The sequence below is a fragment of the Rhamphochromis sp. 'chilingali' genome (assembly GCF_963969265.1).
Source record: "Rhamphochromis sp. 'chilingali' genome assembly, chromosome: 1".
NCBI lineage: Eukaryota > Metazoa > Chordata > Actinopteri > Cichliformes > Cichlidae > Rhamphochromis > Rhamphochromis sp. 'chilingali'.
The window spans coordinates 27,214,227-27,233,091 of record NC_137929.1 but is presented as its reverse complement, the minus strand read 5'-3'; the positions used below and the strand labels follow the sequence as shown (position 1 = coordinate 27,233,091).

Sequence of the window (18,865 nt, the reverse complement as noted above, 5' to 3'; positions counted from 1 at the left end):
TTGAGATAACAGGGTAAAAATCACAGTACCAGAAGTAGAAGAGCTGTCATCAACAGCATGCAGGATGAAAAGTCTTGTTCCATGCCTTTTTCAAAGTGTGTGTGTGTGTGTGCGCGTGTGTGAGACCCAGTCCCTCCAGATCTGCTCGTGAGTACTTTTGTGTGTGTGTCTGGGTCCGATGCGTGACGGCCTCCTCCGTGGGTCACTCTGCGTGCTGTGTCTGCCTCCCTGCCTGCCGTCTCCTGTCTGACTTGCTCCCGTTCTTTCTCAAGAGTATCTTGGGGAAGCGGAGGGAGGGAGAGGGGGCAGGGAGAGCGTGGGTGAATGTGTGTGCGTGTGTGTCCGTTTTAGAGCGTGCACTGCATGAAAGTTGGAGGAAGTAATCGGAAGGGCGGGGGGGTTGATCCAAGCACCATGAGCCCTCAGGTCTGGCACATTAGCCAATCAATAAATGGGCTTCAGATGACAGTGTTAGTACAAACAAGAAGCTGGGCCAGCAGCAGCTTCACAGCTTTGCATGTTTGTGTGTGTGCGTGTGTGTGTGTGTGTGTGTGGGTCAGACTGTCAGAGAGAAGGAATAATGGCAGACAGACAACTGTAAACCAATTTTCTTCTTTTCCATTTCTTTTCCTAATATCTCAAGTTTCCGTCTCACTCATGCCACTGCTTCCTCTTTCTTTTAAGCTTTGGATGGGTTTTTTCCCTCTCTGTAGTTTTCCCTCACTCTGTTGGAAATGTCAGAAACTCTCGGTCATACTGTGACATCTTTAGAATTAACCTTTTATTTCCAGCCTGCTTGCGCAGAACTGGTGACTTCAATTACACATCTGAGCAAAGCAGAGACACATTTGGCACTGCCATACTTCACCTTTGGCTCCAAATCGCTTTATTTTTCCCAAAGAGTTACATGTGTGAGCCTCTATGTTAAATCAGATGACATAGTGTGGTCACTGAAGCTATCAGGATAGACTTTTCAGCCACCCGCCTACAACCCCCTTTTTTATGAGCTAAAGGTTTACTTCAATGGAGCCTTTTATAACATCTGGCAGTTTAAGCTAGAGAACATTTACACCGTGGAGGTGGGGGACAAGCCAGGTGTCCCCTGGAGGGACAAATCCTGTAGTTATTTAAAGAAAAAAAAACACCCAGTAAGATGGACAACCCTTTGGCACACGGGGAATATACTTATACACTGAGTGGCTTTCCAGCTTCCTTTTGCGATGGCAGGACGCAAAAAAACAAAAATCTGAAACCCAACATTAAAAATAGCGCAGGCAAAATGACCCGCTGGCATTCCTTGATGTTACTCACAAGGTAGCAAGCTATCATTCAGGCATCCAACCCCGAGGTTCCAAACACAATAAAAACTCTGTGCCCTTCGAATCAAGGCCTCACATCTTCTTCCCAATCAAACACCAAATCAAAAGCCGCATAATTGGTATCAATTAAGGCTGAGAGGAATGTGCTGTACTCCAGAGCAAATAGTCAGCCACCCTAATCACAACATCGGAGCAGACGTCTCGACACTTAACGCAGCACACATACACACTTTTTTATATTTCAGCTCTACAAAGCAAACCTGTCTCGAAGTCCAAAGTCACTGACAGAATCGGACTTAGCTTGTTTGATTTGGTAGGTTGAGCATGTTCCATGAATTGGGGAATTATCTTAACGCGCACACACTGGTGTAGTCTGTGGTGCCAGCAGGGAAGGACGTGGACTTTGACATGTTCACAGGCTGATGCGGCCCATGCATTCTCAATCCATAACCCTCTGATATTTACTTTTAGAAGAAATCCTTCTCGTATTTGCCAATGTGTGACTACAGAAAATAAACCGTGGCATCAATGATGTGCCTAGAGCTTAAAACCAAACACCCGAGGAGGAAATTAACGGTTTTGATTGACACGAGCTTGGAGACGGCTCTCTACCACAACATTGCCGAAGGTGTCTCCTGACAATTTAAACAACAATCCATGAAGATGATGAGGTGAGAAAAATGATAGAGCGCATTGTTATTTTACACAAGGGCAGGCTCGGATATTAGGTTGCATAAGAGAAGCATGCAGGAGGTTTTGAGGATTAGGGGAAATGACTGTCCACAGACAAATGCTCCACTGTCTTAAAAGATGATTCTGCTTTAATATGAAAGAATGGGTTAGGATAACATTTGCTGCCCCAAAGTAATTGCTGACATATGGGAACAAGGTTGAATCGCAACAACAATCTCACAGAGCCAGAAACAAGAAGACTGACTGTAAACAAGCCAACAGCTAATTTAGATCCCCTTTTATTTTGCAGTTAAAAATTAAAGTGAGCGCATTCACATGATGGTAAAAGTCCTATTAAAGTTCACCCCAGTTTTCCTGACTGAAGTCATCGATTCAACAAAGTGCTGAAAACATTACTCAAAGATTTTGGTCCATATTGACATGACAGCATCACGCAATGGCTGCAGATTTGTCAGCTGCACATCCATGATGTGAATCTTCAACTCTACCACATCCCAAAGGTGCTCTATTGGAATCAAATGTGGTGACTGTAGAGGCCATTTGAGTACATTGAACTCACTGTCATGTTCACGAAACCAGTTGGAGGTGACACTGTGGTCATATTCAGGTAGGCTGTGGTGTGTAAATGATGCTCAGTTGGTAATAAGGGTCCCAAAGTGTATCAAGAAAATATCCCTCACATCATTACGCCACCAGCCAGAACCGCCCATAGAAAGCAGGATGGATCAATACTTGATCTTTAGCTGATAGGAGTGGTGGCTGGTGCTGTTTCCTGGTGCTGTAGCCCTTCTGCTTCAAGTTTTCACATCTTCCATGCTTAGAGACGCTCTTCTGCTTGTAACCAGTAGCTATTAGTTACTGTTGCCTTTCTATCACCTCAGGGCAGTTGGGCCATTCTCTTCTGACCTCTGACATCAATGAGGCATCTTTCATCTAGAGAACTGGAACTCACTTCACATTTTCTCTGTAAATCCAAGCGACGGCTGTGTTGGAAAATCCCAGCAGATCAGCAGCTTCTGATACACTCAGACCAGCTTGTCTGACAGCAACAACCAAAAGTCCCTGTTCATTTACCTTCAATCGCTTCTAATCATCTTCCCGACCCTCACTGGTTTTCACCAGTTGGATTCTGTGTTAGTTTTTGTCATCTTCCGTTTTCCTTTTTTAGCTGTTACTTTACACTTACTTGCTGACTCACCAGTTCTCCTTGTGGTCCTGCCATCGCTTTAATGTTTTGCCCTTTGTCGCTTGTGTTTTCCTGTAATTTATGCAAGGTTAATCACCTTTGTACTCAAGCTTATCTTTTTCTCAGTATTCCTGCTTTTTGTGTCTATATTAAAAAAAAAAATGCCCATAACACTACTGTTCATGTGATGTTTTCAATCTAATTAAAAATAATCTAAAGCCCTCAATTAAAGATTATATGAAGTTGTTAAGCTTTGAATTACCACAGACACACTGGTTGATATTTCTTTTTCCCCCCAAACGATATCATTAACAAGTGTAGTTGCCCATCCATCCATCCATCCATCCATTCATCCATCCATCCATCCTCACCTATTATCCTAACATGTTTTTGGAATGTGGGAGGAAGCCAGTAGAGAGACCCTGAGAGAACCTGCACAGGCGCGAGGAGAACAACATTCAGTTGTATGCTAATAAAAAAACCATTTCATGGCCGCTGCTTCCACCCATCCCCGTGTTGTCTTTAGGCAGATAGAATCTCTCATTTGATTGTGACAAATCACCACCATCTGTCATAAAATCACTCGATTCTCTCTCAGTGTGCAGTGTTGGGATTATGAGCAGGGTTTCGCCTGGTTGCACAACACTTGAGAACCCCTAATGATGTCTCTGTGATAAACAGCTGACAATACAGCATGTATTGCTCAGCAAAATGAGCTGTTCATCATTATTAGTATAGAATGATGTTAAAGTTAACTTTGTTGTTGTTTTTACTTTTTAATGCGATGGAAACTGAGCCAACCCCATACATTTGAAAACACCGCTTCTATCATCACTCGCTGTCTGGTGAAACGACTAGAAAAGCTCTCTCATGCTGAATGTGTTTGAGGTCTTGTAAAGGGTCACTATGTTGACTTTCCAAGCAGCAGATGTTTAACTGATACCGCTCCTCTGCTGCAGAAGAAAGAGTCAAATTAAAAGATTACAATATTATGATGCGATGACATTACTTAACAGTCCCAGCGTCCTGAGGAAGAGAGACAAACGAAGCTAAAGTTAACGAGAGACTCACATCGAGGACCCCTCGAAAGCCCGAACCCTCAGCTCCCACGAGAAGACTTTAATGGTTCAGGCGGGATATAAATGGTAGCCTCCCACCACCCTCACAGACGATGTATGTGCACCAGGCATGATTTATACGAAAGCCATTGTTTAAAAAGCTTTCTGAGCCACGGTATAAAATGTTTTACCAGGACAAGGATTTTACGACTTGCAGCTGAAAGTCAACCACACTTCCCCACCCCACCAAAACCAGAGGATTAAAATAAAGATGTAATTCCCTGACAATCATCTAAATCCAATTAAAGCCAGATGGGAGCTGAAATGAAAGTAAGCAGCGTTACAGCTAAAACATGTTACTCCCTAAATATCTCTTTTTTTCCAACATTGTCACCTAAGCTTTAGCTTTCACTGCTTCCACATCCACGCATTCCACATGAGTCAAGCTTTTCCTCTCATCGTTCCTTAATCGTGATTGATTATTATTTAATACTCCATCCAGAGGAGCGGTCAGCTGGATCGTTGAGCCTTGCGAGCGAGCTGGTTTCAGTGTTTGGTGGTAATGTGAAGATGATAGATTTACAGAGCCATAAACACACCTATTGAGATTACTGTATCATGGCTCAGGTGGGAGGATGCATGCAAAGGCACGGGATAAATAATGCGCTCGAGGGAAAGACGAACGCCAGCTCGTCCTCCGATGGGCCAATCTCTTCTGGCTTAGAGTACATCTTCTCGGTGAACTCCCCGCAGCTCTGCAGAGGAAGACATTTGTTCTGTCTCGATTTTGGGGCCACAGCTTTTTGGAGTATGCATGAAAGCAAAAATGATTTGTTTTTCAGAATAGCAGGCACATGAGAGCTCAGGTCTTGTAGAGTTGCATTGCCCCAGAACAACCCGTGAGATTGGATTGCTTACAATAGCTTACCGGTGAATTTATTTGACATTAGCTATTAAATCAGTCCAAAAAACCCCCATATAATCAGCAAGGTTAAGAGGGACAAAACTATGAATAAAATGAATGAAAAAAACAGATATAACGAGAGCATGATGGGAATTCTCTTATTTTTTTATTCTACAAACTCTAGCATTGGACAAATTGAAATACTTGCTTGATTTGCCAGATCAATAAAGAAAGTTTTCATAAAATTCACCAAAAAACAGAATTTTGGGTTAGCTTTATTCTCCAGGGACGAGAAATCAGGCAACTATAAATTAAATGGTCACATGGACATGTCAACAATGACGTATATAAATTAAATTCAGTTAAATTCATTTCAATGCCATTTAAATAGCATATAAAAGTCAGCTTAAGCCGTTTATGTTGTGAGGTAAAGACTACATGAAAACAGAGAAAAGCCCAACAATCAGGCGACCCTTTGTAAGCAAACACATGGCGACAGTGGGAAGGAAAAACTCCCTTTTAACAGGAAGAAACCTCCGGCAGAACCAGGCTCAGGGAGGGGCGGGGCCATCTGCCGTGACCAGTTTGGTGTAAAGAGAGGAAGACAAGACAAAAGCGCGTCAGTTTAATACTTAAATCAATCAAGAATTGGATCATAAAAAAAAGTATGTCTTGATATAAGGGTACAATAAGCAAAGACGCACTTTCTTTGCTCTAAAACCAACCACCACTGTGCTCAGTTCACAATATTTTCTAACAATTTACTGTGCTGTTTATGGTGACATATTGAATAAGCCACATTCTGATCCCACCTGAGAAAGCCTCTAAAAACTCCACATGCAGGCCACAGCGCTGAGAGGACTCGAGCACGTAATTAAGAATCAGCAGTGACATTTACTACTTCCTGAAGCTGTGTTCATGTGCTCTCACCATCAAGCTTTTCCCATTAGCACGCATATGTTTTAGCAGCTTTCTGGTGAATGCAAAGGCTAAGTTCATCAGGGTCCCACTACACAAAGCCCACCACCTCACACACACTCCACATCCCTCTTTCACCCACCCACGGCCACTGTGGTGTTTTAAAGAGGGTACGAAAGGAAGGGATGGGCATAAATTAGCCGCGTAAAGCCGCTGGAGTGAGTTAAACCAGGCTGGGGCTAGAGTGAAACGGGGAGCGTGGGACCTGCATCCCGATCTGGGCCGACGCTAAGCACCGCAGCTTATTTATGGGATAGCCGGCATCAAGTTGATCCCCCGTGTTTCAAAATGGAGACCATATTGCCGTATCATCTGGATAATATAGCTGCTGCTCAGAACAGTTTACACATGTTTTCTGAAAATATACTTCCTTTTGTTGAAATCAATCTAAAAAAACCCCGTCAATTTAGGGTGTGTGTCCACTGACAGCTGTTTTTGCTCTGGCAGTGTCTACTTTCTATACAAATACAATGTTCAGTGTTAACAGTGCTCACTGAGCATTGCAAAAACACCCTTAGTGCACAGATTTTTTCCTGCTATGCTCACAGTGCTCTCACTTGAAAACAGTTCAGTTGGAACGGCAATGCGTTTCTCTGTGTCACGGCTCTCTCACCACCCAATCAATATCTAAAGGTGATAGGACTAATGACGTGAGTAACGACGGTGGAAAAGTTGTTCCTGCCCGTCACTAACAAGTCAGTTATTTATGATCTAAGAGGTTGCTGTCTGTAATAAAGCAACAACAAAAGCTGGAGAGAAGTGCTTGGACTAAGTTCTTTGCAACTACAGTTAGTTGTAATAAGAAGACACCAAAGATTCAACATGTGAACTTTTTGAATCAACATCTTAATGCTGTGATTTTACATCCTGATGTTTTCACAGTTCTTAAACACCAACATTGGTTTTGACCATAGCAAGTAGCCAACAATGCCTCCGTGCACCACCTTTCTCACAACTACAAACAGATAAACTTAGCATCTCCTAGAATGGGAGGCAGAGCCTTAAACTATCAGATCCATTTTTTCCGGAAACAGCTCCCAGTTTAGATCCAGGAGACAGACATCCTCTTTCCTTTTAAGTTTAGACTTAAAACTTTCCTTTTTGATAAAGCATATAGTTAAGGCTGGATCAGGTCACCCTAAATCAGGGGTCTCGAACTCCAGGCCTCGAGGGCCGGTGTCCTGCAGGTTTTAGATGTGTCCTTGATCCAACACAGCAGATTTAAATGGCTAAGTTACCTCCTCAACATGTCTTGAAGTTCTCCAGAGGCCTGGTAATGACCTAATCATTTGATTCAGGTGTGTTGACAGCTGGAATGAGGTTGTGACCGCACAGCAATGCAATCTCTATTCTATTCTAGCACAGACAAGATGACAGGCATCCATGTTTTTTAAATATAAGAAAAGCATATTTTTCATATATCACCCCAGAAATCACCTACCCTTCCAATTTATGCAAAAAAAACCCTATGAAGTGTACAGTTTTGGTGTTACGGTCAGTTCGATTAGCAGGAGAAAAGCTGGTGGAGCTGCTGTGAGCTCATTTGTTCTATTAAATATTAATATACAAGCAATTTTTAAAACAAACTAACCTTAGAAAGACAGAGATGACCCTTATTATCCATCAGAGTCAGTAACACAAGTTTTTTTATATACCACTGCGAGACATTTGAAAGAATGTCCAGAGTGGATTCAAAAGTAAGAACCGGTTTTCTTGTATTGCTTAAAAGGCTGTCTGGGAAAACTTACATTATAATAAAAATATATTGCAGCTGTTTGCAGGAGTCATTTCAAGTAATAAAAACTGTGAAATCCAAGTTTTTTGGCTGTAATAGCCTCCTTGTGGAATGCAAAACTGTAAATATGACATGCATGATCATGTCAGGGTCCATATCAGTTTCTAAAAGCACACATCAAACAGTAAACCTATACGACCCTACTCCTACCCCACGAATAGCTAATCTCAGTAGAAAAGGACACAGAACAAACACTGACTAATTACTGACACCATGAGAGTCAATAGAGAGCAATCCACCGAAGCGCAGACATGGAACAGGCTTCCTAGTTAAAACTGCAAAACGAGACAAAACAGTTGACCAACCGTTTTCTGAGCACTGACAGCAAGGAGCAACCCCAGATAAAAAGACCCCTGGTTTGTCTCAGCAACTTATTATTCATGAAGTGTGAGTGTGGAGTTTTTAAACTCAAAGCAAGCTGAAGCTTTTCAAATCACAAAGTATGTCTCTGATGTGCTATATACTCTTCGCACAGCTCAGGTTTCAGTTTTTAACCCTAAAATTAAGTCACAGCAGTAACATATGTTTTCCATTTTCTGAGATGTATTGCATGTTGTCTTTGGCTCTAGGACGATCAGAGAAAGTGATAGTAATACGATAAAGGTGGTCAAAGGAGGCTTAAACCTTTGGAGCATCCTCTGAAATCTGACGTTTTTCGCTCCGTTAAATAATGATGCAATTACACGGAAAGCGAAGGGGCATGCGCTCTTCAGTTCCTTGTTCTGACCTGTGTCTGACCTATAAATATGGAAACGATTAAAGTAGGAAAAAAATGGACGACACCTCGAGCACACTGTGTTGCACAACTGGAGTTGGAGATTCACTGAATATTTTATATTCACACAATTAGGTTTTCATCAAAACAGTTCTCAAGCAATTGGTCACTCTCTGATGAAGGCTGTTGGCGTCGGTTTTTGTTTAAATGTGTCCTAGCCAGTTTCAAATCTGAGAAAAGCTATTCAACCGCACTTTCCTTTCTACTGTGTGTGAAGCTGTGAAGGTTTTCATATCGCTGCCTGTATGACGGAGTTATGGGAAGGTGATAACACGGAATTTATGTTGCTCTGAAGGCTGATAGTGCAATCTTCACATTTTTATCTTAAATATGGGCTCAGATAAGATGACTTCAAGTTTGTTTGATGATGCTTAGAAGTGAGTTCAGAGCCTGTGGATTTTTATAGCTGCAAAGCTATGAAGAAATCAACCGAATGCTAAAAACACACCAAGAAAAAAGATTTCTAGTTAAATCTCAGTGAGGATACAGGTACATAAAGTAATCACTAAAAGCCTTCTTTACTGTATTTGCGTGTTTTATATATTAATTTTGTTTTCTTTGTTCTGTAAACCTACTTTAAGGAGTTTGTAGTGCAGCAAAAACAAATGCAAATTGCAGGATAGTATATAGATTTTTTTCCAGTTTAAATTCAAATTCTATTTTATCTATATAGCAACAAATCACAGCAACAGTTGCTTCAATGCAGTTACTATTGTAAGGTAAAAAATGTATGACAACAGAGAGAAACCCCAACAATCAAAAGAATAGTTTCTAGGTAATTGTGGACTAATAAGTCAAGGTGACCTTGAAAAGCTCACGTCTGACCTTGAGGTCAAGGTCACCAGGGTTTTTACTTATTAAAGGTTTTTAATAGATGCACCTATAACTCATTGTCTATAACTTCTTCTTCCAGCTGAAAACCTGGTTTTAATAAACAGTCTGAGAACAAAAAATGAACAAATAAAATAAAGCACATTTTCAATATTTCTTTTTAGTGGTTGTTTAAGTATATTAGCTTTATCTGTAGTTACTGTATCACAGACATACATTTTTACATGTCCAAAAAACACCTGAGATATAACTTCCATGAGAATTCCTTATTTTTAAACACTTGTGCTCATTTTACAAGCTCAGAATCATATTATCCACATAGACAGTGTGACATCTCTTATGTAATATACTCCTCTCTCTAGAACTTGTCATGGTGCCGGGAGTGCTGACAGCTCTTTCAAGCAGTCAAACTTTAAAACATCAACTGGGCTTTGTCTTGTAGCGCCCACATTCACAAAGAGGAAACTATCCATCAGCCTGCCACAGATCTGCTTTCAAGCGTTCCTCACCCATATGCCTGTGCAATTGCCCGAGAAACACAGAGGACGCAACAGTAACGCAAAAAAAGGCATTGTGGCTGTTTCTCTCTGATATTGCTCAGTTAGATTTTTGAAGTGAGATGAATCTATCCAAAACGGAGTCTTTCATTAAGCTGACTTCAGCCTGTTAAAATATGAACAGGAAAGACAAAGTTAAAGACATCCTACTAAAGAAAAAGGAAACATGAGTCAACCAAGATTTGAACACTTCCATCCCATTTTTATTTTTTCTCTTGTAGCCTCACTGCTTTACAGACTCTCACTCCATCTAGTCTTCTCTTTCCATCCCTCTTACATAAAGTACACTGCACTGCATTTCAGCTCAGCCTGTCTACCCACAGTGACAGTACTCGTATCATTTTACTGGTGGCGTGCCTTATACAGGCCAGTGTTATCAATCTACTACTTAAAGGCAAGCCACTTTTATTAGTATCACATGAAGAAGCTGTCTTCCCAAAGAGACTAACAGTATAGCTGCCTCAGCCTTTAAAACTTAAGCTTACAGATCATACCTCTTAAGCATTATGTTATCTAGTAGCAAACTTTCTACCCCTAGCCAAAAGACAAGTAGCTTTAGTGTTACATTTTCTCTTTTGTTTAGGTAGATTAGCTGTTAATGAGCGTCTTTTAAAATGAATTTTTACAAAGAAATTACAGAAAATGTACAATCCAACTGCTAAATTTACATTATGTGCAGCTGTACACTGCAATAATTATGTGTTGTTGTTGCAAAATCCCATGGCACATCTGGACTTGTCTCAAGGCACATCAGTGCAAATCATGGAACTAGAGAGTTTCTTACCAAGTCGGCTAAAACAACTATTAAATACTACTAACTATCTACTACTGTTTCATGTGCTACACTATATGCACCCTATACTTGTATTATGTAAATTCTGATAGGCTGGTGTTGTCACCACAAGTTATGATCTTTCCAGATTACATTTACAATTTTACAATACACTAGTTTTTGCATTTCATGGATATTTCCAACTCACTGCCTCTCCTACATGTAACTGTACACCTTTCAAAGTGAAGACTACAATTTAACCTGCACAAACACTAAACAGCAGCAGCTAACTAGAGGTGGTGGCCAGATGAGTCCAAACGTTGGTAGTATCCATACCAACACAGTTAGTGGTATCGGACTGACACTAGTGTAATAGCATCAATAATGTGTTTCTACACTGTAAAAACTAGTATATTTGTCTAATTTCTAGTCAAAAATATCTCATCACACTTAAAATAAGATGCCATAACCTACAGCTTATTTCAAACGAGTGTACTAAGTAAAAAAATCTGCCGATGGAACAAGTGAAAATTCTCCAGATCCAAGATGCAGTGTCTTAAAACGAGTTCATATATCGCACTGAAATGTTACTCTGTAGCTGATTCAATAAGCCAACATACTGAATGTATGTTGGCTTATTGAATTGTGTTAAATGAATTACTCTTCTGGAAATGAAAAAAATCGTTGATTTAACACTTTCTGACATTTCTGAACCTTCTATGTTAACTGTCACATCTATTTTATTTATAGCCTAAAGCACATTGAAATAACAGACAGTGATCGAAAGGGTCTTACAGACAGGCACATAAACATTCCAGGTCTCAAAAAAACCTCTAAATACATAAGAGGCCGAAAGGTGGATTTTGTTGTGTTAATGAATTATTGTTCAAGTTCAAGTTCAAGTTCAAGTTCAACTTTATTGTCACTTCAACCATATACAGTTTAAAAATACACAGTGAGGCGAAACAACGTTCCTCCAGGAACCAAGGTGCTACAAGACAAGTTAGTGCCAAAAAAAAAAAAAAATAATATATAATATATCTAGTAATAATATTGTGCAAAAGAGCATTTACAGGTTGTGAAAATTAAAAGTGATTTAGTGGCCAGTAAAACGCATTCAAAGTTTGGCACTGGTTTAGCTCAGTGGGTTAGCAGGCGACCGTGTGCTGTATAGCATACAAGAGAGTAGGTAGGCCTGGGTTTGAGTCTGACCTGTGGCTCTTCCTCGCTCTCTCCCTGCTTTCCTGTCTATCTACATTACCTCTATATCTCATAAGTTATGGCACACCCTACATAAGCTGCCTTTTATTTACTTGATATCAGATCAATACAAAACTTTATCTAATATCGTACAGCACTAGCATTGAGACCATTAAAAGTGTTAACAATGTATTCTCCTACTGCCTTAAAACTGCACAGCAATGCAAGTTCAACTTTTTGACCATTTTAAGTCCACTATTAAAGTACTCAAAATGGTCAAAAAGGTTGGAAGTCCATTCGATGATTCGAGACACAGCTTGTATCTGCCACCCTCCAGTAGTAAAAATGTTAAATCAAATAAACCAATCAACTACAGTGCAATTAGATTACATGACGATCATACACAGTATATAAAAAAGAGGTGAAAATGTTTTCCAGGTCTTGAAAACTGGGAGTAATGATTGCACAAGGAAACGTCAAATTATCTCTGATATGGAGTTACATGTTTAATAATAGGTTGCTGCTAGCCTTGGAAGCCTGCATCTCTGTATTTGAGGGTATTGCGGGTAACGTGCTTGTGTATGCAAGAGTGAGAGTGAAGGAGAATAAGGGGAAAAAATGTGAAAGAGATGAGAAAATGAGCGTCTACATGTATGTGTGCGCGCCGTTAGTGTTTGCTTTGCAAGCAATAATTCATTTCATGCAACGCAATTTGACAAAAGACAGTTTATGTGGCAAAACATCCACCTTAGGCTATGTTTCTTTATATTACTGGATATTAAATCAAGTTTCTCTCGCACAGCTTACACAACAAAGCCAGAAACCGCACACTAATGAGAAGAAACTTTGTGTATCTTCCTTTAAGGTTAGCGTCAAGTCGAAGCTTGCCCAAGAGATGGGGAGTAAACATTTGGGTGCATGATGGAAGAGTTATCGCAGAAAAATAGCTGCAATAAATCAGTTCACCCATATGCCATCCTGCTATCCCATAAAAACCCTTATACCATGTTTTTAAGAAGCCTTTAGGCTCACAGCTGTCTAAGTATGCTACTGTAGTGAACTCCTAACTACTGAAGTTGGTTATAGGTAGCACCTCTGGCAGTAACAGTGAACAGCACCAGAGGAGAGATGAAAGATTTTCCTTTGCTTTACCTTTACTGCAGCCTGCATACTAGATCATCTTTGGGCTATGCATGAATTACAGCATGGTTTCTGATATAATTGCATGAAATTCTTATTCTAAGTAGTGCAGTCTATGGATGTGTGTTAACACAGTGCCATGAAGTAATGAGCAGTAATTGTTTCTGCCCATCAATGTGGGAAGGGCCATGAGGCTATTTTAAAAAATTAGACAGTGAGAGAGATTACTGACAACTTGAAAACATTCAAGACCATTGTGAACATTCCCGATAGTGGAATTTCCAGGAAATTTCCTCCAAGATCAGACGATGCAATGCTTAGAGAAACTGCAAAAAGATTATACCAAAGTACTGCGAGGCCATCTGTCTGACAGCTAAAGCTTGGCTCCAACAGGGAAATGATCACAATCACAGCAGCAAGTCTATAACAGAATGACTGAAAAAAACAAACAAATTAAGGTGTTGCAATGGCCCAGTCAAAGTCCAGACCTCAGCCTGGGTGAAATACTGCGCTGGGATCTCGAGAGAGCTGTGCATAAATGAATGACCACAAGCCTCAATGTTGCAAAGATGAGTGGGCCAAGATTCCCCTGCAACTGTGACAGAAAACAATTATTACTAAAGGTGGTTCTATAAGCTATTTTTCACACATTTGATTTTACATTTTGGAGTTTTTGTTAAAAACTCAAACAAAATGTTGCTGTTTATCTGACATTCAAACTTTTTTTTAACAATGTCCTGATACATAAATCCTTAGAATTGAAAGAGGACGTACATCTTCTTTGTTGCATGAGTTTGCATGTTCTCCCCGTGTTTGCATGGGTTCCCTCCGGGTACTCGTCTTCCTCTCACCATGCAAAGACATGCAGTTTGTGAGGGTAGGTTAATTGATTAATCTAAATTGCCCATAGGTGTGAGTGCGAATGATTATCTGTCTCTGTGTATTAGCCCTGCAACAGACTGGCGATCTTTCTAGGGTGTAACCTGCCTCTCGCCCTATGACACCTGGGATAGGCTCCAGCGCCCCCGCGACCCTGAAAAGGATGAGCGGAAGCGAATGGATGGACCTGCTCACAAAAACAGTTGTTTTTACCTTCCAGTCTTTTTCTACCACTAAGATAACTGTCCTATAATTAAAAACCTAATAAGTATTTGTAATAAGTTTATAATTCATGATAAGGACAAAAACAGTGGTGAAAGAATAACAATCCTTTAACACGCAGGGACATTTTATTTGTATATCCAAAGTATAGAATTTCTAGAGTGGCATTTAAGTCAGACATACAGAGAAAACTCTGCTCTGATGTTATTTTCTACTTTTATTTCACAGCCAACTTTATCGCTGTACTGACTTTTCAGCCTCTGACGTGATCGATGTTGTAGCCGTCATAGCTCAAGAGCAGCATCTTGTGTCTCAGAGACAAAACTGCAAGTTTTTAAGCTCATCATCAAAACTCCTCGACAGGTTTTAAAAGAAACTTTGTGCAATGTGAAAGAACAAAATAATAAAAGACTACATCCATTAATAGAAAACATCTAGAGAACAGCACACAGTCCGTTGAGCTCCGAATATCACTTTTAATTAGCAGCTCCCTCCCACACGTGTGCACATACATACAAAGAGTCCACGGGTGATCCATGACGCACACTGATGAGACATGTCTGCATGTCTGGGGTGGTCTGAGCCCTCTCAACTGTGGCAGAGGTTTACATAAACCCCCAGCTTCTGGCAACAGACACAAAATGAGAGGGTGTTAAAGTAAATCTTCCCTCCCTCCCATAGAGCAAACACGCTCGTACATCACACACGTATTTACACGTTTTAAATCATTAGCAGCAACTGTAAACATTACAAACACTTTTCCCACACTTTGCTGCCGTCATCAGATTCTTGCAAACAGGCGGCGAGGACACACAAAAACGATCCGAGAGCCAGTTAGTGGGGCCCGAGTTTGCGTGCCAGACGGGAGCTGCAGCCTCAGCTCATCTGGTGCGGCTCGGTCTGCTTGGTGTCTTTTGCCACGTGCTGACGTGCCGCCGTGCAATTGAGGGCGAAACAGCGCCAGCGCCTTAAAACCTCGCCCTCGTCCCCCTCCGCTTCCCATCCCTCCATCATCTATAGCATCGCACCGACGGAGCGGAGGAGAAGCTCATCCACTGCGCTTCAACCCTATCATTATCCCAGTGAGGTCATTCAGAAAAGCTGCTTGTGAGAAATACGCTCGTTTGCTTGTGGTTCGACCTGTAAAACCGAAGACGCCACAAATCATAACCGAACAGCACAGAGCACGTTTTTAACATGGAGGAAATAAAAGTGCTGAATGCTGCAGGGGTCGAGAGGAAGGAGGATGCTTCCCCTTGTTCTTCAATTCTGGTTCAAGATTTTCTTTTCACTCCTAGGTGAGCGGAGATGAGCTCTTGCTTGCTCTCCGTGCAATATTAATGATTTCATCAGTGATCAAATGACTGATGGCTTTATATTGTTCTGCAGATTTTCACATTTGGCTCTGCAGCAACAAGAAGATTAATCTCATAAATCACAGACTGACTTTTCCTTCCCCCCCAGACACACGTGTAACAAGACAATGCAGACGTTTCATTGGGGGACAATGTAACACCAAACCAAACGGTTGTCTTTAGTCAACTAGCACCCTGGCTCTCAGCCTGAGGCCTCCAGGCAATGTTTTCATCACAAGACCTTCATCGTTCACTGTGGGGTCATAAATCTGGAAGCTTCAATACTCCACTGGGTCACCTTTCACTAAGATTTGGTTCGGGATTTAGAAAGGAAGAAAAAAGGGGGGTGAAAGGAATCCAGGAAATCTCCACGTCTGTTGTGGGAAGGCTACAATTTGCCTCGAGCACCAGATGCTGCTCAGTACAAGAGGTACATTATCATTGTCACTTTCATTGTCCACAATCTCGTTGTACATGTACAGTACAATCACAATAAAGGGCTGTTCTATTATATTCTAGATATGGGTATTTTTATATATTTGTGTGTCTGTGTTGTTTTATTTCTACTTCCAAAGGCATCTCAAATTCCTGTCATTTCTATAATGTCTGGTGAAAAAGAGCTTTAGCCAATGCCCGAAATTTTACTGGTTCTTTAAGGTGAACAACAACACATACACACACTGAAAATTGTGTTCTTTTAAAAATTAATCTAACTTACAATCTTACTGTTTATTGTGAAATGATCTGGGAGAAATCATCTGCTTCTGAATGTGAAAAGAAGTCCAGTTGCCTCCAATTTAAGTGCTTAAGACTCAGATGCTATATAACCCGTGTCTGTCCTGGAACAGGATGTTCATGAACCATGGGCGTCCACATGTACAACAGGCTGAACAGGAAAGCCGACACAGAGGATGTATACAAGAAGGGGATCAGCAGGCTCCATTTCCTAAGGAACATGTTCAACAAAATGAAGTTTTCCTATCACTCACTTGTTGTGAGTGCAGCGCACTTTACTGGGGTCTGCTGGGAAGGTAGCATCGGAGCTGGAGACACCAACAGACGGGATAACCCGAGCAGGATGGCTGGCTCTGTGATTGGCTGCAAACTGGACACTTTTGAAGCTGTAGCGGAGAGAAGGTCACCGAACAAACTTGCCTATTCATCACGCTCACCGCCCTCTGCACCTCTTCCTGGACACGCTGAAGAGAGTTATTGCATGCGGTATGAAAGAGTCCCTGTAGCTGAATCAGTGTGTTAGAGAAGGAGGTCCGCTGCCACAAGGACAGATACAGGAAATCTTTCATACCACGGGCAATAACTCTCGACAGCGGCACACATCTGTCTCGCAGAGAATCATCTGTCAGCGTTTTATTTCAACCCTGCTCTCTCACATCGCACGACACACACTGTGACACTTTATTGCACTCCGCTGTTTATTGCACATATTACTAGCACATGCCCGCGATACCCTATTGTTCAGGTCCGCTCATGCTGTTGGTAAACTGATGCACTTAATCACACTGAGAAAAAACAGAGGTGGAAGATGATGTTTAGAGAAATAAGTAGAAGCTAAATATGGGACCGATTGTACTTTTACGTGCAGGAAAATCTGTGTGATTAAAGGACCCCATCAACCATCCACTGCCATCCACACATCAGCCAGATATCCCCCAGTCCTCCCCCAGAGTGAAAACTGGCACGATCCTGTACTTTTTCAGTATCTTAACAGTCATTTGTCCTAGTCTCATTTGTTTTGATGAGGTCTCTCTTAAAAAGAGGCCTAACCAGAGAACTGGAAAAAATAAAGATGACGAGAGGACAGCTACACAAGTTGGAACAGATATCTCTAACTGTCATCTGGCCCGTGCAATGGGAAGATAAATAAGATATCAGAGGTACAAATATAGCTTAATTGGTCCTCCTGGGACCTGAGCGAGGCAGTTTCTGCATAGCAGTGCCTTGAATCTGCCATGCATGTATAGTGATGTGCCAGCTAGAGCCCTTTTTCTGCATGACTCATACAGTGGGGCAAAAAAGTATTTAGTCAGCCACCGATTGTGCAAGTTCCCCCACTTAAAATGATGACAGAGGTCAGTAATTTGCACCAGAGGTACACTTCAACTGTGAGAGACAGAATGTGAAAAAAAAATCCATGAATCCACATGGTAGGATTTGTAAAGAATTTATTCGTAAATCAGGGTGGAAAATAAGTATTTGGTCAATAACAAAAATACAACTCAATACTTTGTAACATAACCTTTGTTGGCAATAACAGAGGTCAAACGTTTACTATAGGTCTTTACCAGGTTTGCACACACAGTAGCTGGTATTTTGGCCCATTCCTCCATGCAGATCTTCTCGAGAGCAGTGATGTTTTGGGGCTGTCGCCGAGCAACACGGACTTTCAACTCCCGCCACAGATTTTCTATGGGGTTGAGGTCTGGAGACTGGCTAGGCCACTCCAGGACTTTCAAATGCTTCTTACGGAGCCACTCCTTTGTTGCCCGGGCGGTGTGTTTTGGATCATTGTCATGTTGGAAGACCCAGCCTCGTTTCATCTTCAAAGTTCTCACTGATGGAAGGAGGTTTTGGCTCAAAATCTCACGATACATGGCCCCATTCATTCTGTCCTTAACACGGATCAGTCGTCCTGTCCCCTTGGCAGAAAAACAGCCCCATAGCATGATGTTTCCACCCCCATGCTTCACAGTAGGTATGGTGTTCTTGGGATGCAACTCAGTATTCTTCTTCCTCCAAACACGACGAGTTGAGTTTATACCAAAAAGTTCTACTTTGGTTTCATCTGACCACATGACATTCTCCCAATCCTCTGCTGTGTCATCCATGTGCTCTCTGGCAAACTTCAGACGGGCCTGGACATGCACTGGCTTCAGCAGCGGAACACGTCTGGCACTGCGGGATTTGATTCCCTGCCGTTGTAGTGTGTTACTGATGGTGACCTTTGTTACTTTGGTCCCAGCTCTCTGCAGGTCATTCACCAGGTCCCCCCGTGTGGTTCTGGGATCTTTGCTCACCGTTCTCATGATCATTTTGACCCCACGGGATGAGATCTTGCGTGGAGCCCCAGATCGAGGGAGATTATCAGTGGTCTTGTATGTCTTCCATTTTCTGATGATTGCTCCCACAGTTGATTTTTTCACACCAAGCTGCTTGCCTATTGTAGATTCACTCTTCCCAGTC

General features: G+C 41.6%; 1 protein-coding gene across 4 annotated transcripts in view; it reads right to left on the bottom strand.

The window, feature by feature from the left end:
* Positions 1-18,865, bottom strand: part of LOC308393281 (ADAMTS-like protein 1) — a 102,911-nt gene that overhangs the window by 36,564 nt on the left and 47,482 nt on the right. The window contains exon 1 of one of the 4 annotated variants that reach the window (XM_080876927.1): positions 30-217. The exons of the other annotated variants lie outside the window; for them this stretch is intronic. Coding sequence (XP_080733053.1) covers positions 30-83 — 54 coding nt within the window. The 5' untranslated portion in view covers positions 84-217. Of the gene's footprint in view, positions 1-29; positions 218-18,865 lie in introns of those variants that run through there. 4 annotated transcript variants of the gene reach the window in all.